The sequence below is a fragment of the Chelon labrosus genome, assembly GCF_963514085.1.
Source record: "Chelon labrosus genome assembly, chromosome: 13".
NCBI classification, from domain to species: domain Eukaryota; kingdom Metazoa; phylum Chordata; class Actinopteri; order Mugiliformes; family Mugilidae; genus Chelon; species Chelon labrosus.
The window spans coordinates 16,884,585-16,905,828 of record NC_140346.1 but is presented as its reverse complement, the minus strand read 5'-3'; the positions used below and the strand labels follow the sequence as shown (position 1 = coordinate 16,905,828).

Genomic DNA, 21,244 nt, shown 5'->3' with positions numbered 1-21,244 from the left:
ACACTTTAAATGTCATCCATCCATCAAAGTCTGCAAAATATGTTCAAAAAGTCTGGTTTGAGGATTTTCTCAAGCCAAAATCTTTACCAATAGAAGCAATATATAGTTTCATATTATGAGAAATAGGCTGTACTCATTCGATAATAGCTGCCGCTTTCATGTGAGTTGGTTAAATGTGAAGCTAAGCTAGTTAGCTTCGCATTTTCATTTAATTCTACACTCAGCTCTACCTCCACCAGTTACAAGGAAATGATAGATTATACACTATACTTATTTTCATTTTTTTTTTTTTATAACTTTCATGATCCCACTGGATGCAGAGCAGTTGGCATGACAACTAATAGTAATCATGATGTCTGTTTATATAGCGTCACATAACTAACTAAAATGAAACTTATCCAAATTGACACTTGAACTTGCATCAACATTATATTAACTACCTGACTAATGTCAGAAACCGTCCTTGAAAAAAAAATATATATATATATATATTATTTGATGTATATTTGAGTGTTTTAGTTTAGCACAAGGGGTGGAGTTTATGACCTATGCTGCAGCCAGTCACCAGGGGGAGCTCTAACAGTTTCCACTGCTGGTTGCTTGGCAACTGCTCAGAGCTAAGAAATACTTATTCTGTTCTTTTTACACTTTAATTTTTGTATAAATGACCCACAAAATATATATATACGCCATGTGAATTAGTGAACAGAAGACAAGATGATTATTTTTTTCCCCCAAGATAGAACTTCCCCATCTCTTAGGAATTACGATTCGAAACAACATTCACGTTCAGTTTTAACAAAATAATATAAATACAGAAGCAATAACTATGTACTACTATATATAAACTATATACAGTATAAAATAATGATTAAGGCTGTAGTCACTGCAAGCTGATATTGTACCTTGTTGGATTAGATGTTTTGGCGGGAAAAATATGTTGCCTGCGTATTCTATATTTTCCAGCTTGCCCAGTTTTGTTTCATAGAAAATAGAATCTTCTCAAACTAACGTTCCCTCCAGATCATGTTTTCTGTTTCACTTTACTTTAATGGAACCATGATTAGTTGGAAACAAGGTTGGACAGAGCTAAGCTAATTTCTTTTCTGTTTGTGCTAAGCTAAGCTAAGCTAAACAGCTGCTGATGATACCCTACTTTTTCCATATAGACATTAGTCTCATCCAACTTAACATGTGAAAGCTTATGAGAATAGTTCCCACATTTGTGAACTATTCATTTAAGGTCTGCTGGCTGAGGAACCTACGTCTTATTTTTTGGCAGCATATCGAACAACAACACGACAAAAAAAAAATGACATCCTATTTAGGGCCAACATCCCTCTGACAATCTTATCCACTGTTAAACATTAAAAACTAGATATATTAATAAGTGGATATTTATTACAGTTCTTTTAAATTAGTTAATAATAAGTTCCAGTCCCTAAACTGCATTTTTACTTGCAGCTGTGGGGATTCAGACACGGATTTACCCACTGTCTCTTAGGTGGTCCTACAAGAGCACTTCCAGCACACTGTGCGATACATGTGACCCTTTAAAAGGGTCCCTGTCGTCATTAAGATAAGAGGCATTCTCTCAAACATGCTTTAGCTCAACAAAGTGCTTCCTCTTTGGCACACTCACGTCTTTGGCACCTCTGCCTACCTTCTCCAACATGCTCCCCTTTCTATCTGTTCGGCACGTATCACTGCCCTTGTCCTCCCAGCTCTGTCTTCTCTGTCTGTGGAACTCTTCTGCACCCTCTCCCTCCTCCACATTCTTCCCTATGTGGTCCATACACGTCCAAATTCATTGTTCGACGGTTTAACAACCAAACCTTTAAAAAAAATAAAAGGATTCAGATCAGAATGTTAAATCCAGTCTATGAGTATCAGTGCCGGTTGAGAGATATAGTTGTTTTCAATCAGCTCGCTTCCTTCCTTTCTATAACACAACCTGTTATCTGCAACTGCAAGTGTCAGCTATTTTAGGATGCATGCCATATTCATTCTCAATGCGTGTGTCACTTCCTTGAGATTTTTTTCCACTTCAAAACAAAAAAAAAAGGAAGGAGGGAAAGTTTACTTCACTACACGCACCCAGTGTCACAAAACTTTTAAAGATTTAGTAGAAGCCTTGCTGCTTTCCAAGTCCTCACCCAATCCAATGAATAAACACAATCCTGTATTAAATTGGGTGTAATGGAGCAGATGCTGTATGTTTGTTTGGTTTATAACAAGAAAAAATTATAGAAAGAGTCTGAAAAACAAGAGTGAGAGTCAAAGAGAGGCTGTCACACACGGCAGCGATATCACAGGAGGGAGGGAGGGAGGGAGGGAGGAAGGGGTGGAGGGAGCGCGTGCGGGGCCTAACTTATGAGATCTATTTTTACATCCCATTTCAGAATGAGATAGTGTACTTCTCACGCACACCCCACTGTGGAGGAAGGTAATGCAGGCCTATTTAATTAGACGTTGGCAGATTGTTGGGCCAACACCGTAATCCAATAGAACGTCGCACCAGTTATGGGGTCCTGCCGCCTCCGATGCCTCCTTGGCCCCGTAATGCAGCTCAGTCAGCTCTTCGCATTTTGTCTGCCCTTCTCTCGGCTTGTGACATCAATTTGTATTAAGCCACACTGAAACAGGGTGCATACATCCGCCGGTGAGCCCACTTGAACTTGACACAGCCCCCACCTCCACCACAGCCACCGTCATACATTACTGTTCATGCTCATCTTATTAGCCTATAATAAGGCATGTGTACATGTGTTTGTGTATGCGGCCCTTGTATGTATTTGTCTCCCAGCCCACGCAACTTACATGCACTCGCCCGAGGAGTAAATTACCATAGCAATACAGCTGTCAATACTGCTGTATCAGTGAGGGGACACGAGTGGCAGGATCAATGAAAACATCTGAATAAGATGTCCCCGCATGACAGGCAGTATCCTGCTTTAAAATTCACTTACTTTTAAAGCACTTGACCTCTCGCTGCCATCTTCTACTGTCTCAAAGACTCATTAATATACAGGAGGGGGACTCGGGGCTGGTAAACTTTAATTTTCACTCCTTTAACAATGAACACGTACAGTAGGTGATTGCATATTGACGGTCCTGTGTAATAATTCCGGCTACGGTCTCGGACTACGCTGTTAAAAAAAAAAAAAAATGTGGAAATGAATTACATGCCTAAACTGCAGTTTATTTCAAAGGACTGTACGGGGCATTTTTCTCTCTAATTGAGATTGTTGAAAGGCAGACAGGAAATCTGGAGCATGAGAGATGATGGCGAAGCTGGAATCAAAGCAGGCATGTTTGGGTTTACATGGCGTATATACACATTACACAGTACATTTACTTTTGAATGCCCCGTGTCATCGGGGCATTCAAGTAAGTTTGAATTTGCGGTATTTGTTCTATTGCTATTTACATTTCCCGCTGCTACTTCATACTTCTAGGTCACTGCACAAATCAGAAGGACGTACTGCAGTTTTAAGGCGGCGCAGTTGAAAGCGCCGGTCATCTTTTTCCTGTGGAATGATTTCAGCGCCGTCAATAAAGTCGGAGGAACTTTCTTCTTCTTCTGTTATATTTCCAGCAGATTCAACGCTCCGCAGTGGGCAGAACCGCGGCGCACATGCCAGAAGAACTTGTGTTCTGACTGATGTTTTGGGCCTGGTAAACACATCTATGATATCAGATCATTTTATTTAGCATCCATGTAAACAGTTACAGTACGTTGGAATCCCAAACAATTACGCATAGCCAACCAACCTTTGCCCCCCCCCAAAAAAAGAAAGTGGTGTTGGTGTTGCAGAGCGTGTTTTGCTAAAGAGTGATAGTAGAGAGCTGACAGTAATGAAACGGGAGAGAGAGAGAGATGGGGGATGACATGCACCACTTTGCAACTGCATGGCGTGCATCTCTTTTTTTTTTTTTGTTTTACCTCTTTATTTATAGAAGAAGAAAAAATGATGTACTTGAGCACAACACTCAGTTTTCATTTTTCAAAAGACCCAGCATGTCTTATATTAACTCTAACAGATGGTACTAGCTTGCAACAGAGAGTTCAAAACATACAAATTTCAGACTCTTTGCATGCAGCCCCGTAATAAGTGTCACACGTTTGCCAATGGTTCAGGGTAATTCAGTGTTTACAGATTCCTTGGGTCGCATTCTGATGCAGTAACAATGCATTTCTCATGAGGTTATGATGTGTTTGTATGCAACTACAGTACCAAATGGAAAACTGTAAGTAAAATACAACCAGCATATCCATCATAGAGTTGTATGTTTTCCAACATCAGTAAGATGTATTGATTTTTGTCCAGCACAGATTTATGGTTATGTGAAAACAGCTAACAGCTCTATGAGTATAACATTTACAGCGCGCAGGTGATTGATGCCCATACTGAAAACCAGGGGCCATTTTCCATCACATCTAAACTTTTTGCCTCGACCACACATGTCTGTCACCGGTTCAGAGAGCATTTGAATGCAGCTGACAGATATATAAATGGTCATAAATGGCTCCCCGGACAGAATGTTGAAAAAGCACTTAACCCCAGAATGAATGATCGCGGACCTCCCTGGATTTAGCCACATTAAAAAGACACTCGAGCATCCTGATACAAATATTGGGTGATTTGTCGACTTTTTTTGTGTCATTTCGTGACATTTTAAAATGGCATTTTGTAAACTTCGGACGGCGTGAATACAATCAATATGAGACGAGTTAGGCCTGTGTTTCCATAGGGCTTTTTGTAATTTAAGAGTCTGTGTACAAACATCTGATGATTGAAAAGCAAGTACTCAATTATGCTCACACACACAAGATAGGATCTTACCAGCTTGTAAATACAGAGCGGCATGGGGTAAATGTTTAACGTTTACTGCGTGCCCCTCGCCCCTCTGCCTCCATCCCTTTCTCTCTCTCTCTGTCTTAGCGTTTCATGTTGTTCTTTTTCTCTGAGACTAAAATGCACACAGCCATACAGTAAATGCCACCCTGTTTTGTTTTTTTTCTTTTCCAATGGAAACATTCAAATCCCCTCAGGGCTGCTAATGCCCGCTGGTCTCAACACATACACCCTTGTTATGTCTTCTTCCCGGGGCAGGGAGTTATACATTATGCTATCTCTCTAATCTGTGAACCAGCTGCAACTGGAAATGAATTAATAACAAATAAAATGCGCCCAGTACATAAAAAATGTGTAGATTGCCCTGGGGCACCTAAACAGGAAACAGTGAAACAATTAGACTTCTTGTTTTGTTCTGACCTCTGTTTTGTTTTGTTCTACTTAGCGGCTGAATAGAAGGAGCTGGAGATAGAGGCTGTTGTTTTTCTGTGTCTGTAATCACCACGGTTAAGCCTCCCTGGTCATGGCAGGGGTCAAATCTGCGTGAACACCCACTTTTCATCCTACAGTGAAATTAAATACAGTGCTACAGCCGAGCTCTATAAATGCTGTAATTCTCCGCTGACTGCAACCCACACCGAGTGCTGCGGTTAGCCACCCAGGCCTATACGGCGCGTGATAACAGGCAGCGATAACGGCGTCCTAATTGCTGGCCTGAGTGCTATTGGAGGGAGTTTTCAGCAGGTTTCTTTTTCACTTTCGCTCCATTTGATGTCTTTGAAGTTGCTCTTTTATCTGCCTTTGCTCCTGATGGCTGTTGTCTTTGGTGCAGTGCTGTGTGCGCCCTGCTCTTTGAGCACTCCTAACATGTAACAAAGGCAAGCCCTTGGAGAGAAAAGAAGAGAAAGGGAGCTGTCTCTCTCTCTCTCTCTCTCACATAAGTTCCCACATAAATTCAAACACGCACAGGCATGGTTACAAACAGTATATACAACGCATTAAGCTGCAGCCATTCACATGCAAAAAGAAAACAACAAAAAAAAAAAAATAGAAATAATGTCTCAGCTGTCAGTAAAAAGTGCTCTGTGTGATTGTTTAACGTGCCCTAATTTGATAAAAGGGCCAAGTGCGGGAAATGAGAGAGTAGTGTATTTGTCTCAGGGGTTGTTGCGGGGTAAATATAGCAACAAGACAGCACCAGTTGATATGAAGGATTCCATGGTGTCGAGTGCTGTTGTGACTCACCAGGCTATGATGATCTGTGTGTGTGTGTGTGGGTGTGTGAGTTTGCTTGCGTGCATTTATATGTCCACTTTCCATTCATTTAATGAACTTTAATATAATTGACTCGTCCGGCACGTTCCATTACTAAAGAGAGAAAGATAATGTATGGGAGATGGAGAGAGAAAGGGAGAGAGGGAGAGAAGGAGGGAGGGTGAGAGGGAAGCGGCGAGCGAGTAAGACTGAGGAGAAGCCTGCTCGGCTGGCTCCTGGCTGGCTGCGTCGGGGGTGTGTGTCCTAAGAGTGTGTTGAGAGGAGAGTGCGAGCGCTGGTCGTCTCCATGTCTAATCAGAACACTTGTGTGTCCCCGTCTCATTGTCTCCTGGGCCCCCTCAGAGCAGAGGCCCCTCCACTCCGGCGCTGCGCCCTCAGGACATGCTGATAGCTGCCGGACCACTCCACAGCAGCAGGCTCACCCTCCTTGCCGGACTCGAGACTCTGGGCTGCGGCCCGTGAGGAACTGGAGGGAGGAAATGTTGTGGAAACTGCAAACACAGTGAAAGCACAGGCTCCATTCAGGTAGATGAATCCTACAGGGCATGCAAATGGAAAATAATTCATAAAATCAGTCATACAGTAATGTCCTGGTGCACTCAATAATGAGTGACACTTTTTTTTTTTCGCTTAATCTCAGCTATCCCTTATCTTTAAATTATGATTTTGACTGACTTGAGCAAATTATAAATCAGGTCCAACCTCACTAAATGAAAGGGGAAAAAAAGGTTTGAACAATTCAATTAACGTATGATGAACTTGACCTCGTGAAGAGTAAGAACTCCACCGGTCACACAGTCTTCCTGAGCGGGACAGTCCTAGGGCAGGCGCCCCCCCCCCCCCCCCCCCCCCCCCCCGTCTCCTGCGTTCCCGTTCCACACGCAGGGCAGCATGCGCGCTCCCGCGGCTCAGCAGTTTCCCAGTTCCGTCTCCTCCATTACTGGCGAGGCTCGCAATCAATAATTCAATAGTTTTGGCGTCTAAATCCTGCCCCCCCTCTAAACGCCGAGATACACAAACACTCCAGACTCTCGGAGCAGACTCGGTGAGATCAGTATTAATTAATAGCTAAAGACATTGTGTTTTGTGTGGAAATATCGGAAGCGTAACGCGAGCCGCATTCCTATGATCATAGGCTCCCGTGTCAGGTGTTTATTAAATGCTCGATAAGAGGCGGTTAAGATGTCAGGAAATGAATCAGGCGAATTTGCGAGGCAGTCGTTAATAAATCCTGACTCTGTTTTACGCAGGGATGCGCCTGTGTGCGCTGGGTTTTCAGTCAGGATGGCCAGCTTAAGGCCACGACACAAAAAAATAATAAAATAATAAAGGAGAAAAAAAAAAAAGGGAACATTTGCATTAAGTAGAAATGGGCAGAGAGCCAAGCAAGACATGAGTATTCACAACAGGAATTACATACATTAACCTCTGTTGCTTTTGGTCACAATTATTTCATAAATAGCTGCAGCGTCTTAAATGTATCATGATTGAGGTTAAGTAATATTTATAATCTAATATTTTATTATTTATTTATTATTATTATCTTTTTGCTGACAAACAGTAAAAAATGAAAATCCAGCTTTATGATTATCCTGAGTTTTCTCCTGAGACTGTAAATAATACGCAGTGGTTTTAAATCAAAATGAATAGCCTTTAATAAAATAATAATAATATAACTGCGTTTTAAGTGCTCAAATTCCGCAAATCTTTGAATGCCCCCATCTCTCTCTCTCTCTTTTTATCTTTTATCAGCCTAGCTTGTACTGGAAATTACCAGTCCTCCTCTACAAACCCTCCATAACCAAACTATGAATAATGCATCGGTTTTGGCATGGGCGCAGCAACAGACACCCATGTTCCTGACTAAACGGGCCTGTCACAAGTGTGGCGTTATCAAAAGACCTATAGCTACAGGCATGAATTATTAAAATATGCAGCCCTCAGAGTGATGATAATAATAATAATAATAATAATAACAATAATAATAATTTATCTGACAAAAGCCAATTAATATTATTCAAAAAAATAATGTCAACTCATTAAAGAAACTTTTGTTAATTTATTATAGGAACGAAAAACATTTTGTTTAGGTGGATTCACGTTTCACATGTGATGGAGAAAAAAAAAGTAAAACAATTTCATGAATATTCCTTCTTTTTTTTTCTTTTTTTTAAGAAAACCGTGCCTCAGGTGAGTTCACTTTCACTGTTATAAAAACATCAAAATTACATACAGAAAGCACATGATTTTTTTTTTTTTAATACACGGAAATAAAGTAAAATACAAAATGAACAAATTCCCCACAAGGCATTCATAAAGCCACTAAATAATAAAAAATAATGCATGTTTTTTTTCACGTGTGTATGTCTGTGTGTGTGTGTGTGTGTGTGTGTATAAACATATTTTACACGTGCCCGTACCGGTTCGCATAAAGTCTTCGTGTTAGTGTAATTTGTTCGTTTGATCGCTGCTGTTAAAGATGGCGTTTGTGGCGTGATGTCCTCCTTTAGAAGGGGGGCGGATCACCTCGTAAATGTGGACACTTAGATCGGGTTATCCTGACAAAATAATAATAATTAAAAAAAAAAAATAGAAAAAAAAAAAAAAAAAGTTCAGCGTAGCCTACACATGTTTTACAATCTCACATTTGTCTGTTTCCACCTTCACCAGAGGGGGGGGTCCAAACAAGGTCAAACAATCAAGTGAGAGTTGCCCTTCTTCTTCTGGGAGGAGAGGAAAGAGAGGGGAGAGAAGAGGGGTGAGGGTGGGGTGGGTGGGTGGGGGGGCTCACATCACGTCATCCGTGAAGACAAACTCATGCAAACACTGCTGAGGCATTTTCAAACTGGACAAGAAACAGAGGAGGGGGAGAAACACTTTAAACGTGGTCTCTAAATTTTGTCAAGGAATTCCCGCTCTGTCCTTTTTACAGAGAAAGTGTTTTTGTTGTTGTTGTTTTTTTTTTTTGGAAATATAACGAGGCCAGCCTCTATATAGGTTCAAAAAGAAACCATAACAATAATAATATAATATTAAAACAGAACAAAAACGACTGCAGAATGGTTCGCCTTGTTTGACAAAGTATCGACCGACCCAGCTGCATCATCATCATCATCATCGTCCTCTTCTTCTTCTTCTTCGTCTTCCTCCTTCTTCTTCCGGGGTGTCCCGCCGGCCTCCTCAGCCATGGCTGCGTGGAGCCCTCGTAGCCTTGCTATCCACCCCGTCCGCCTCTTTTCGGCGTCCAAAAATCTGTGTTAGGCTATCACAGTCTCTTTTCCACTGTCTCTATCTCATAAATAGCCTATATTTATATTTATACTCGTCGTCCTTCATTGAAAAAAAAGAAAAAGAAAAAACATAAATAACGTCCATGGATATTTTTTCTCTCTCTCTCTCACTTTGTCCGTTTTCACTTTGTAAGCGTTCAGTGTCCTCTCAGTGGCGAGGCCGCAGCGCGTCCACGCCTCGCGTCCCCGTGTCCGCCCGGCGTCACAGTCCCAGCGCGGCCGCGTGCTTTTTGGCCTTCAGTCTCAGGTCGGCGATGCTGGAGTTCTTGCTGGTGTTCTTGGCGGCGGCGGCGGCGGCCACCACGGAGGCGGCGGACGCGGACTCCGCCGCGAGCGTCGCCAGGGGCAGGCCGAACGGCGGCGCGGGGAACATCATGTAGGGCGCGTGCGCCGCCAGGTGAGAGTGCAGGTGGTGCTGCGCGTGGGCCACGGCGCTGTCCAGCTGTAGCTGCGCCTGCACCTGAAAGGAGAAGGGCGGCACGTTGCAATGACTATCCTACGGGACGGGACGCACGGATGGGGGAGAGAAGGGGGAGAACATGCGTTAACTTTGCAGTGGGTTGTCTGAAGGCTCATTTCACTAGTGAGACTTTTATTTGCTAAACTATTAAGAGCGTACTCTATTGTAGCATGCTGTGGCCGGGGAGCTTTGTGTCTGAAGAGGCCATTCTTAGTGTAGTGTAGTGTCTCAGGCTATGCTCCAGCAACTGTTTCTAGTCAAAGATTAAATCTCAGTTTTTATTTGGACATATAGTATAAAATATAATCACTTATAACCTCCGTGACCTCTGGGAATCTAGAGTTTTCCCCCATCATGAACTCAGACCAAACCTGTGGTGCTCAAGACTAAACCCCCCTGTATATAATTTCACTGCTCTGTCACTCGCTTACAGGTGCACACTCCAGATTATCAAAAACAAATCCATCCTAAGCCTGATCCTGCACAAAACACTTAAATAATTAGATATGTGCTCATTTAACTGATAGGAAAACATCCAGGCCACAGCTCGTCCTTATATCCCGCACATTGTGGCGCTATAGCCCTGCCAGAATCCCTGCTTACTTCAGTAAAATAGCCACATAGGTGATCCAAAAAAAAAAAAAAAACAATAGTGTTTTTTTTTTCTTCTTTTTTTCAATTAGGCCGTACAGACTACGCTGTGTTGGCACCGTGTTTTGTGGCAATAAGAGTTTAGTTTACCCCCTGCATTGGAACTGGAGTCCCTGCATAGCGATTGGGCAGAGCCCGTGCCAGGACAGCAGTCAGGGAATTGGTCTGGTTTGAAGACTTAAGTCGCTTCAAAGTAACTTGCCTGTTGGAATGGCATCCGCAAAGCCCCCACGTTGACATATGGCGCTACACGACAAGCTTCAAACTGATTCGCTGCTCCAATCAGGACTCCTGCAAAGAAATAGGAAAAAAAAACAAAAAAAAAAAAAACAGAAAAAATCGTGAGATGGGAGACGGATATCCAGCACCGCAAAGAATAAGCACTGAGCTGATTGCAGGAGTAAAGTTGATAAACAGCTTTTGATGGCACAATTAGCTGTAAATTAAACCTCGAACCAAATAGAAACTGTGCGCAAGAAAAAAAAAAAAAGATGAAGGATGTTGCATGCACGTGAGTGTGTAGCTGCAATAGAAATATAGTAGAATCTGAATAAGCATTTCGTCTCTTTGTGCGGGATGAAAGCGTACCTTTATGTAACTGGTTCTCCTGCTTCCTGCATTTGGCTCTTCTGTTCTGGAACCAAACCTGCAGGGACAGAAATTAATTAGAGACCTACTGATTGGCAGCTGCTTGTGAGGCCATGTGTAATTCCTCTCAAAGTGACAACAACCACAGAAAAAAAAAAAAAAAAAAACAATATCCCCAAGGAGCACTGAAATATTAATGGCACTGCTTAACCCCAGATTTTAATTATTACATTTAGCCTACAAGAGTGGGGGGTTGCAGCATAGCTACAAGAGAGAGAGAGAGAGAGAGAGAGAGGAGCAAAGAGGAAAAAAAGAAAGTGGAAACAAAATCTACGAAAATGAGATTTTAAAAAATCATAGTAGGAGGATAGGAAGTCTCTTGTTGGAAATGCGCAGGGCTATTGGACTATAATAAATAACCTTGTCAGCGCTGGTTTCATCTTTCTATAGATTAGTGTCCCCGAAGAGTTGAATGGACTCTCGGATATCGAATAGCAGCAATGCTATTACGGTTTTGGACATCAGAGCGAAGCGATCTGAGAGCATCTCCCTCTTTCTCTTTCCCTCTCATTATTAAATGACCGCTGAAATTAATTACCCTTATCTGCAGAAAATCCATGTCAGAGAAAAACGCTTTAAATGCCTCGCAGTTTTGTCTAATCACCGCCATAACACGCACAGCACTTGCACCAGAGAGAGGGAGGGAGCGAGAGAGAGAGAGAGAGAAAGAGAGAGGGAGAGAGAGAAACCGCTTCAAAGAGTAGCTCACTTCTCTTTTCCTTCTGTTGAAATCGACAAGCGTCAATTTCAGAGAAAACGCCTTGGAACACAGATTAAACGATTTATTACTATGATAATCAGCTTTGAATCTCTCAGACAAAGCTCGGGCTAAATTAGCCCACAATGCAACGTGTCAGTCTGCAATCTCCCTTACATTAGGGCCCATGCGCACGCACACACACACACACACACAGAGAGAGAGAGAGACAGTGAAAGCATGATTGAAATATCATATTGATTCCGCTGTCAGCTGGCTTCATTTATTGATCACGCTATACGTCAATCGGAAGTCCTTTTGTGCACGCTTCAGGTATAATTTATTGCGATGATAAAAGCAAATGCACTATTGATTGAGGCCGAGTTTTTAAAAAACTGAAGCAGAATAAATGTGTGGTCCGCGCGCGCAACTGGTAATAAAACATATATAATGCTGCTCTAACTGAGATGAAAAAAAGAGAGGGAGAGAGAAAGGGAGAGCTGGTCTTGATTTGGGTAGAAAATAATACATAATTTATGCAAATCCCCCGAGCTGTGCTCCTTGTTGGGGACACAATACGCCTTATTGGTGAGATTCCAGTTCAGGCCGGGAGAGCCCTTGCAAAAAAGCTGGTTTTAACTTTTTCTTTTTTTTTTTTTTTTTTTTTTTTTGTGGAAAGGGGGGAGTTTGAGATGAATATCTTTAGGGCCTGTTTTGTGATTTCTTTTCTCCACCACAGAGATAAATGCTCTGTCCTCCCCTGAGCCGGGGCGAGTGTGGAATAAGATGTTATAAGGTTTTGATAAAACTGTTGAAAAGAGTTGTCTATATGTTCATTGTCCCCCTTGCTCGCGTTACACATGGCACGTCTGAGCCCCCATCTCCTCCTCCTCCTCCTCCACCTCCTCCTCCTCCTCCTCCTCCACCACCACCACCCCTCCCGGTTTGGATGAAGCCTTACTGGGTTTCTGCGCAGATGGTCTATCCCCGTGAAAAACTACAGCAGCCCCCCGACGGACAAACGCATGGGCCCTGGTAACGCACACCCAAGAAACAGAAGACAAATATTTGTAGGCTCATTTTGTTTCGGTGCTCAGAGATTAAAACGACTCTCGTGATACAAGCAGGGCCTAATTGAGATAACCGACACGTTAAATAGTCAGAACATGATGACAGAAATTGGAAAAGTGGGGCTGTTTATTTTTTTCCTCTCCCGCCTCCCAAGGTCTTTGGCAACTTACTGCAACTTGCAAGCAACTTTGGGGTCCTCTGAATCCTTCATGTGCACATTTATCTTGCACGTGAAATACCTCGTGTGATGAAACGTTGTCAGGCGTATTTTTGTGAAAAGCTATCACGGCAAAAAAATGAATTATTAAAATGACTTTTAATAAATTACCAAAAAAGGCAAATATTATTAGGGAAATATTTATGGGATTGTTAATATTATTACTATTATAAATATATAAATATCAGCTGTCAGTGCCATGAGGCTAATGTTTATAATCATAAAATAATAATAGCAATATTTATATTATTATTATTATTTTAATTATGTTTCAGGGTATTTCATTAAGGAGAATTTAAATGTCTGCGTGTATTTTTTTCCCATCATAGATCTATTGACTATATCATTAATATTATTGTATATTTTTGATTATTTGTAGTAGTATTATTTTATGAGACGGCTGAATTAGTCTCTCCCTACCTGTACTCGGGCCTCCGACAGTCCCAGTCGCTGGCTCAGCTCCTCCCGCATGAAGGCGTCCGGGTAGTGGGTCTCGTCGAAGAGCCGCTCCAGCTCATTGAGCTGCTCTAACGTGAAGTTAGTCCGACTTCTCCTCTGTTTGATTTTAGTTTGTGCCTCGTCCTCGATGGGCTTCGAGTCCTCTTTCCTCTCCTTCACGTCCGTGGTGCCTGCAGACGAAAGGAGAGAGATGGAGGAAGGAGGGGAAACGTCAGCAAACATGTAGCAACAGTAGCTGACCTCCAATCTGTGCTCATCACTGGCCTCCATGGGCAAATATTTATGACATATTTCTGTGTAGCTACTTTTATTGTCAAAATAGTCTTCATTGTCAAATATGTAAAGGGCCTGACTTGGATCGGTTCATTGCAGATTTCATTCTTGGGAATAAACAAAGTAATGTGCACCACATCAGCGAATCTAACGCTCACACACACACGAACAAAAAAAAACGGCGAGAAATTTGTATCGACTCACATGCAAGCTGAAATAAATAAAGCCTTTAGGTACTGAGTTGTAAGAAAGAAAGACAGAAAGAAAGAGGGGAAGACGTGCCCTCGAATATCACAGAGCTATCAGACCTCGGATGTTTTGTAGAGCTACATAAAGCTCTTTAATTATTAACCGCTTATAAATATGCAACGCTGTGCCCACTGTTGGATGTCTGATACATGCTTGTCGCAGTTCCGCTTTTAACCACGCTGCCCATGACGAACAGATGTCATCTTTTTTTATTTTTTTATTTTTTTTCCCACAAGCCACTCAACTCTGAGATATCTTGTCCAGCGTGTTGTCACATTTTGTCGTGCATATCTCTCTGTTGTTGAACAGCCGGAAAACCATTTTTCCCCCAAAATGTAAAAATAAGTTGTTGGAGTTTCCCTATTTTAAAGAATTAAACTTTTTCATTTTCATTTTTGTTTTTAGCTCGCAAAGTGTAGTTTAGTTCTTCCTTGAAATCCTGCTTATTTAATTCAATTTCTTTGCCATTATATTTGCATTGCTAATAGTGTAAACACATTGAATTATTAAGGACGAGCACGAAACAGAATTCTTGCACCTGGTGTTTCTGTGTGATATTTCCATCCAGCTGAAAACTGACATTATATTAAAATAACAGGACCTGGTTGCCACCTTTCATTTGCAGCGATTTGTCTCACAGGTGTGTTTTACGCCTTTCTGTTCGTTAAAAACATTAATGTCATGGGTTTTGGAAAATACATATAAATATTCCTCAGATCAATTATTCAGCGTTTGATTTCTGTCTTATCCTGGCTAAACTACATTTTGTTTTAAAAATAATAATAATATTGTGATCACATATAATCTTGCAATTTAGTTTTTTTTTAAAAAAAGCAAGACATAGGCTAGTCCTATATTTTAGAAGATTTGTTAGTTTTTTACAGGGGCCCTTGTTGTTTAAATCTTTCCTGATGTGAAGGGAGATCTTCATCTCTGCCAGACTTCCTGTTTAAATAAATAAATGAAAATTAAAACTTTCAAGCTGCATGCATCTTAACAGAAATTGAAAACAGGCTGTAATCAGCCATGATGTCTGGAAAATAAACTAAAAGTACCATTTTGACGGTGCATGGGGCAAACAACTAACTGAAGGGAAATAATATTCAGAAAGCATCACTTAATAAGAGCTATCGCCCTGAAACTACGTCGGGAATGACATTGATGGGCAACTATTCGTTGGGATCGAGGCGAAAATAAAGACGTTTCGACTCTGTTTTGGCAAATTAAAGCGTGTCTGCATGCTCGATCAGCCTTCGTCACTCCTCTATTAGTCTCAAAGTCCTCCAGACATTTCTGTTTCGAAAGACTGTGCACACACAGCACTCTCTGCACTCCTACCGTCTATGAGTTTGGGGCTCCCGGCGTCCCTGATTCTCTCCGGGCCGAGCATGTCCGTTTCCCTGCCCGGCGAGAGCGCAACGTTCCGGGTAACTGCAGCCGCCTCCTCTCGGCTCCCCGGCTCCGCGGTTAAAGACTCCCTGCTCCCCGCTCGCGTAGACCCGGTCTCCAACACCTCCCTGTAGGTTATCACTTCCTTCTTCTCCTTCACTTTCTGATCGAAAGACTTAGACACGAAAGCGGTGAGCTCTTCCATCACTGCTTCCTCTCCTCTTTAGAAAAAATTGCTCACCCACACCACACACGCACTCGCTCACACACGCTCTCTCCCTTTGCTCCACGACAGCTTAAGACATCAATGGTGTGGCTCGTTTTAAAGTCGACCCCCTTGAAAATGATACAAGGTGATGCGGCCAACTCTGGATAAAGGTGAAACATATATGAAGATATATCTTCTCGGCCAATTCCTCCTCCTTTGGTAGCGGAGTTGGGAACCTGCTGGTGATCCTCTATTGAAGTCACAGTATTTATACTTTGCGGCGCCTTGCCCCCTTGATCCGTGCAAATTACCTCCCCTCAGGATGCCGGGATGAGCCCCCCCTTCCCCTTCACTGGTATGAGAGAGAGAGAGAGGGAGAGAGAAAGAGAGAGAGGAGTAAAAAAAAAAAAAAAAAAAACATTAAGCAGCACCGCCGCTATTGGCCATTAATCCGAGATTGACAAGAAGGACTAATTAATTTAATTAAGCGCTCATTCGCTGCTATTGTCCTGAGTTAGTTTTTTAAACACCCGGGAGATGGTCATGGATCTCTCTCTCTCTCTCCCTCTCCCTCTCTCCCTCTCTCTCTCTCTCTCTGCAGGGGTGTGGCTTAAAAAAATCTGAAAATGACAAGAGAGAGGGAAGCACATGGACGAGGAGTCCTTCCTCAGTATATCTCTGTGATCTGGGGAGAAAAATAAGACGCGACGGTGTCACGGAGAGGAGAGAGGTGAAAGCGGACCAGCTGGGATGGAGAGAGGAGAGAGGAGCAGCGACGATTTATGCGGGGAGCTTTAGATCAAGTTCAAGTGAAGGCGTTTGGCTTTAACCCCATTTGCTTACAGTTGGCTTCAGGCCTGGTATATTTTTCCACAAGGTTTCTTTTCCTGTTTTCTTTTTTTTTTTTTTTTATTCTTGTGTACTTCTGTGAATCCACATTGGGGCTTTTAATTTGAAATATTTAGAAATAAAAGAAAAAAGAAAAGAAAATTACATGTTAGCCTATTTTTTATTTTAGCAAAATATATAATAATTATTATTATGATTATGATTATTATTAATAATAATTGCCAGCACTACTACTAATAATAATAATAACATTATGCTTTCAAATTGTATGGCATCATAGAATCAAATCTATATAAGTCTGACATGAAAGTTTGGGAACAAATAATTGAATATGTCTCGCTGCATTCAGCTTCACTTTATGTTTCTAAGCAGTAATCCTGCGTTTTGCATTGTCATCATTAGAAAGACTATATCGCTTAATAATAATTCTCAGCGGACTTTTTAAGCCATTAGGATGTTAAATAGCAGCTAAATGTTTAATTATGGCGTCTCTTGCGATGTTTTGCCATTGGGCTCACTAATTAACGTTTTCAGCTCGCTTATTTCTCCCCCCCCCCTCGCACCCCCTCCCCTGCTGAAATGATTGCCTATATTTGCGAAAATAAATAAACAATGGTTCACTTGCGGTGAAGGTATATGTAATAATATATGGTGAGTGCCAATTAGGGGAGCAGCATAGGAGGCAACATAAAGCTGGAAACAGGATACAGCAGGATTTTTGAAAACGTCGGTATGAATGTGATGCAAAATTAAGCATGTTTATTGATAATCTATATAAAGCCCTATTTCCACACAAAGGCTCTAACAATTCCCCTGATTAAATATTAACAGTGTTTCAGCTTGAACCTTAGGCATTAATTACTATTATTTCTGTTGCATCTGAAAGCAGGATGAAATCTCGTTGTGTAAAGCAGCCTCTCGTATGTATTGTATTTGCAGTGATAACCTCAATTAAGCTGACTCTTGTGAGCCTATCCTACGCACAGTATTGATCCATCAGCCCGTGTTATACTGGCCGTTTCCCCTTCAGTACAGTCGTGTTTTTTTTAAATTTCATGAAGCAGAGCACTTCATTACTTTGCTGATATTCGTTTTGATGCTCTGTTTGGCCTTACAGCTCTCTGCGCAACATTATTATTATTACTGAAGATGCTTTCATGCAAATGATCCCTGACATGTCACAAATCACACATGCGTGTCCTCGTATTTGTGGTGTACTTGTGAGTATTGTCAAATCAAAACGAAGTATAGCCCAGACTGTTGGTGCATCCACAAACGTTAAGCTCAACAATATGCAATGTTTTCAAATTAAACTTGACTGAAATGTAAAAAATTGTGCAACAGAGCAGTTGACAATCACAAGAGATGATATTTCTATATGGAGAGATAGATAGATAGGGAAATTCTGTAATCTTGAGTCAAGAAGTCAAAAGTACCAAACTCTAATGAATGTATTTTAGAACTGCTCAGTTTTGACAAGCCTTTTTCCCTCTCCTCCTCCAATAGTCTATATCAGCCATACAATAATGACAATCTAATTAGGGTCGTTGAATCAAGTTGTAGCTACCTTTTGTTTATGTTGGCATATAGACTTTTAGCCTAACTCGGCTAACTAGTTAGGCTAAAAGTCTACCTATATTATATAACTGTTTAAAAAAAAATAAAAATAAGTTGCAGTTCAAGGCGGCTGTAGTATTTGACACTTGTTTTAATAAGACATAATATTGGCCGAATCATTAAAACTAACCCAGACCAATGTTGAGAAAAGTCTTTCGATCGATTTCTCTGTATGTGATTCTGCTTCCTGGACCCGATTGATGCTTTCCGGTTTGACGAGTAGAGTCTTGTGAGCGGTGCATGGCTGAGTTGTGAGGACCTCCACAACGATTTAAAGGCGAGGAGCGGGATTTTCTTTCCCTTTCGAGGTAGCTTCTCATTGTCTGAAGCGTTTTTCTTTCCATTTTTATATAACGTTTATTAACAAACGTATGTGACATGTTGACTGTTGAGCCTACGCGGCTCCAGCAAACATAAACGACAGCCTGACGCTAGATATGTTAGCACTGTTAGCCTGCTAACTAGCCTCCACATGTAACACATCTCTTTATTTATCTCCTTTATCTCTACGGCATGAACGACACACTGTGTTGTTGTAACACAACAGGGGATTTTAATGGCATTAATGCTACTTCTGTGCATGTGGTTGTTATGCTGTTAGATAATAAACAAGCTTGCACTGCAGACATGGTCCTCTCTTTGTAGTCAGAGATGCTACATTAGTAAACATGGCTCATAAGAGATGTGTCGAGGGTTGTGCTATTGACTGATAAGTTAAGAACATCCTCGTCAATACTTTATAGTGTCACGTGATATCGTATATTCAATAAAAGCTGTCAGAGACATCGCTAATGAGCAGCACTACTCTTGTTTGTTTGTTTGTTGTTGTGCCAGCTGACAGTCAGTCAACATGGGTCGGCGCTCGTCCGACAGCGAGGATGACAGCCGGAGCAGGAGGAAGAGAAAACAGCGTCGCCGTTCGTCCTCCTCTTCCTCGTCTTCGTCCTCATCCTCCGGCAGCAGGCTGACAAGCAGCCGGAGTCGGAGGTCGAGTCGACGGAGCCGTTCTCGCTCCAGAGACAGGAGGTGAGACATGACCGTGGGTTTTTTTTTCTTTTCCTGACAGGAATCAATGCTGGAGTGTCTTTGACCAAGATGTTTCAGCTGCACAATTGCTGCTCAGGAGTTACTGCTTCTGTTGGGGGTTTATGAAGTGTGAAGAAGTCTCCCAGCCACAAAACTCAGGTCTTAAACATCTTCTCTGTGTCTGAAAAATTGGATCAGAGGCTCAGAGTGACCCTCTACTATGAAGTTCTCATCATTCAAAACTTTAAAACACATTATTACGGAAGGCATCATGGCTTTATGAGCTGTATTTAATCTGCTTTTTTACACAGCTCACATTTTGCACTTTCAAGTCCAGCGTCCCGACAGATCACCCTAGTGTAACACTGAACCAGCATGCAAAACACTAAGACCCTGCAACCGAAGCAGCTGATGCTAGCTAGCCACTTAGCTACCTAATGGCTTTGTGCCAAACCTAATTTTTATAGTGTGCACCTGTGCTTCTCCGACTGTGACTGTTACAGAATTACTTGCAAGTCAGCCAACGCATGAGAAAATAGAGGGTGTTGTTTTGCTTTGGGTTCCAAAGAATATCCCCCAGGCGAAGTCATTAGTCAGTAGGTAAATGTAGAAAAGCCCTTTCTGAGAAATAAATGAAATAAACATTAGTTTGGATTTGATCTGATTCTGTGTTTTCCTCAACGTGTGGTAATTTAATTGGAATGTCAAAGAAAAAAACTGTTGTTTGACTTGTGAACTTAATTCACCTTCAGTTTAAACAAAGTGACAGGTGTTTATATTTATGGCTTCACAGTCCATGTATAACTTTTTTTTCCCCCTTTCTGGCAAGGCTTAGCGTTGGGTTTTGGATGAAGAACGCAAAGACGGAAAATTTGACAGGGAAGGGCTGCCAAACTGATCAAAACAAATGCCAAATAAGGGCTGAAAGTGATGTAGATTAAAGCGTGAAATTAGTATAATTAATCTACACAATTGGATTTGGTCATAAGATGTCCAAAAAAATAAAAAATAAATACTGCATGTGGTTGTTATTGTAAGATGTAACACAAGAATTTGTGTAACAGCACAGTTTTCAGAGGGGGTTCAGTAATAATCAACCCTCTTTACGAGTGACTAGTAACTACATCCATCCGTCCATCCATCTATCCATCTCCAGCTGCCATTGATGTGTAGCTGTTCAGACAAGGCCAGTTGATGGTAATTATTTATGAGGCTTGGTCAAGGTCCATTACTGCTGATGGGAAGTCATTGCCGGCCTGTGCAGGGTGGGGTTGGGTGGTAGTGTAAACTCTGGGACCACAGTCCCTCAACTATTAGCCGTACGTTTTGATCAATTAACCGAGACCTTGTGAGCGTGTCTGTTGAAACTAGTTCCTTTAAATAGGCAGGTATGAAAGAGGGCACTCATTTCAAGTGACCTCACATGTGGTGAAACAGTAGAGTGCTTATGCTCCGGGTGGATGACTTCATGACCCAGTAATTAATGAGTATATGTAGGGAAACAACTTATTGTATCCATGGCAATGTTGGTAAGATACAAAAAGGGAATGAGATGGGGAAAAATGTGTGGATTAACAGTTTGACTTGAAATCCCACTTGTTTGCTGTGTATTCATGTGAAAGTCTTCTGCGTTAACCATCGCCTCTCCCTGCGCATGTGTTTGAGCCATTATGTTTTATTACATTAGGTTTAGCCTTTGTGAAAATGTGTGAGCAAACACCACCTTCTAAAAAAACTCAGCTCGCTGCTGTGTGTTTCCTCTGTGTAATGAGTGAAGTGGTTGTGCAGGGGCTGTGGAAGCTATTTCATAAGGCCCCGCTCTTGGGATCCAGCCTTTCGAATACTAATGGATCAACGCTGCGCTACACTAAGTGGTACAAATCTGGTTTGATAGTTCAGCCTCTGTGTTATTTGTATTGCCTGCCTTTTTCTTTTCCTCTTTCTTAAAGAGCTCCCATAGGACCGAGTTATGTGTTTTGTTTTGTGTTTTGTTTTTTTGGAGGGGA

General features: G+C 41.7%; 2 protein-coding genes across 2 annotated transcripts in view; one reads left to right on the top strand and one right to left on the bottom strand.

Moving 5' to 3' along the window:
- Nucleotides 1-9,626: 9,626 nt before the first annotated feature.
- Nucleotides 9,627-15,743, bottom strand: shox2 (shox homeobox 2; the record flags this gene model as incomplete). Its single annotated transcript, XM_084559585.1, has 5 exons — nucleotides 9,627-9,884; nucleotides 10,738-10,826; nucleotides 11,124-11,181; nucleotides 13,589-13,797; nucleotides 15,488-15,743. The coding sequence occupies 5 exons, from the start codon at nucleotides 15,741-15,743 to the stop codon at nucleotides 9,627-9,629; spliced, it is 870 nt and encodes a 289-aa protein (XP_084415711.1).
- A 2,698-nt stretch (nucleotides 15,744-18,441) lies between these two features.
- rsrc1 (arginine/serine-rich coiled-coil 1) overlaps nucleotides 18,442-21,244 on the top strand; it is a 110,067-nt gene continuing 107,264 nt past the window's right edge. Inside the window, exons 1-2 of the mRNA XM_084559179.1 lie at nucleotides 18,442-18,520; nucleotides 19,047-19,238. Coding sequence (XP_084415305.1) covers nucleotides 19,063-19,238 — 176 coding nt within the window. The 5' untranslated portion in view covers nucleotides 18,442-18,520; nucleotides 19,047-19,062. The remainder of the gene's footprint in view (nucleotides 18,521-19,046; nucleotides 19,239-21,244) is intronic.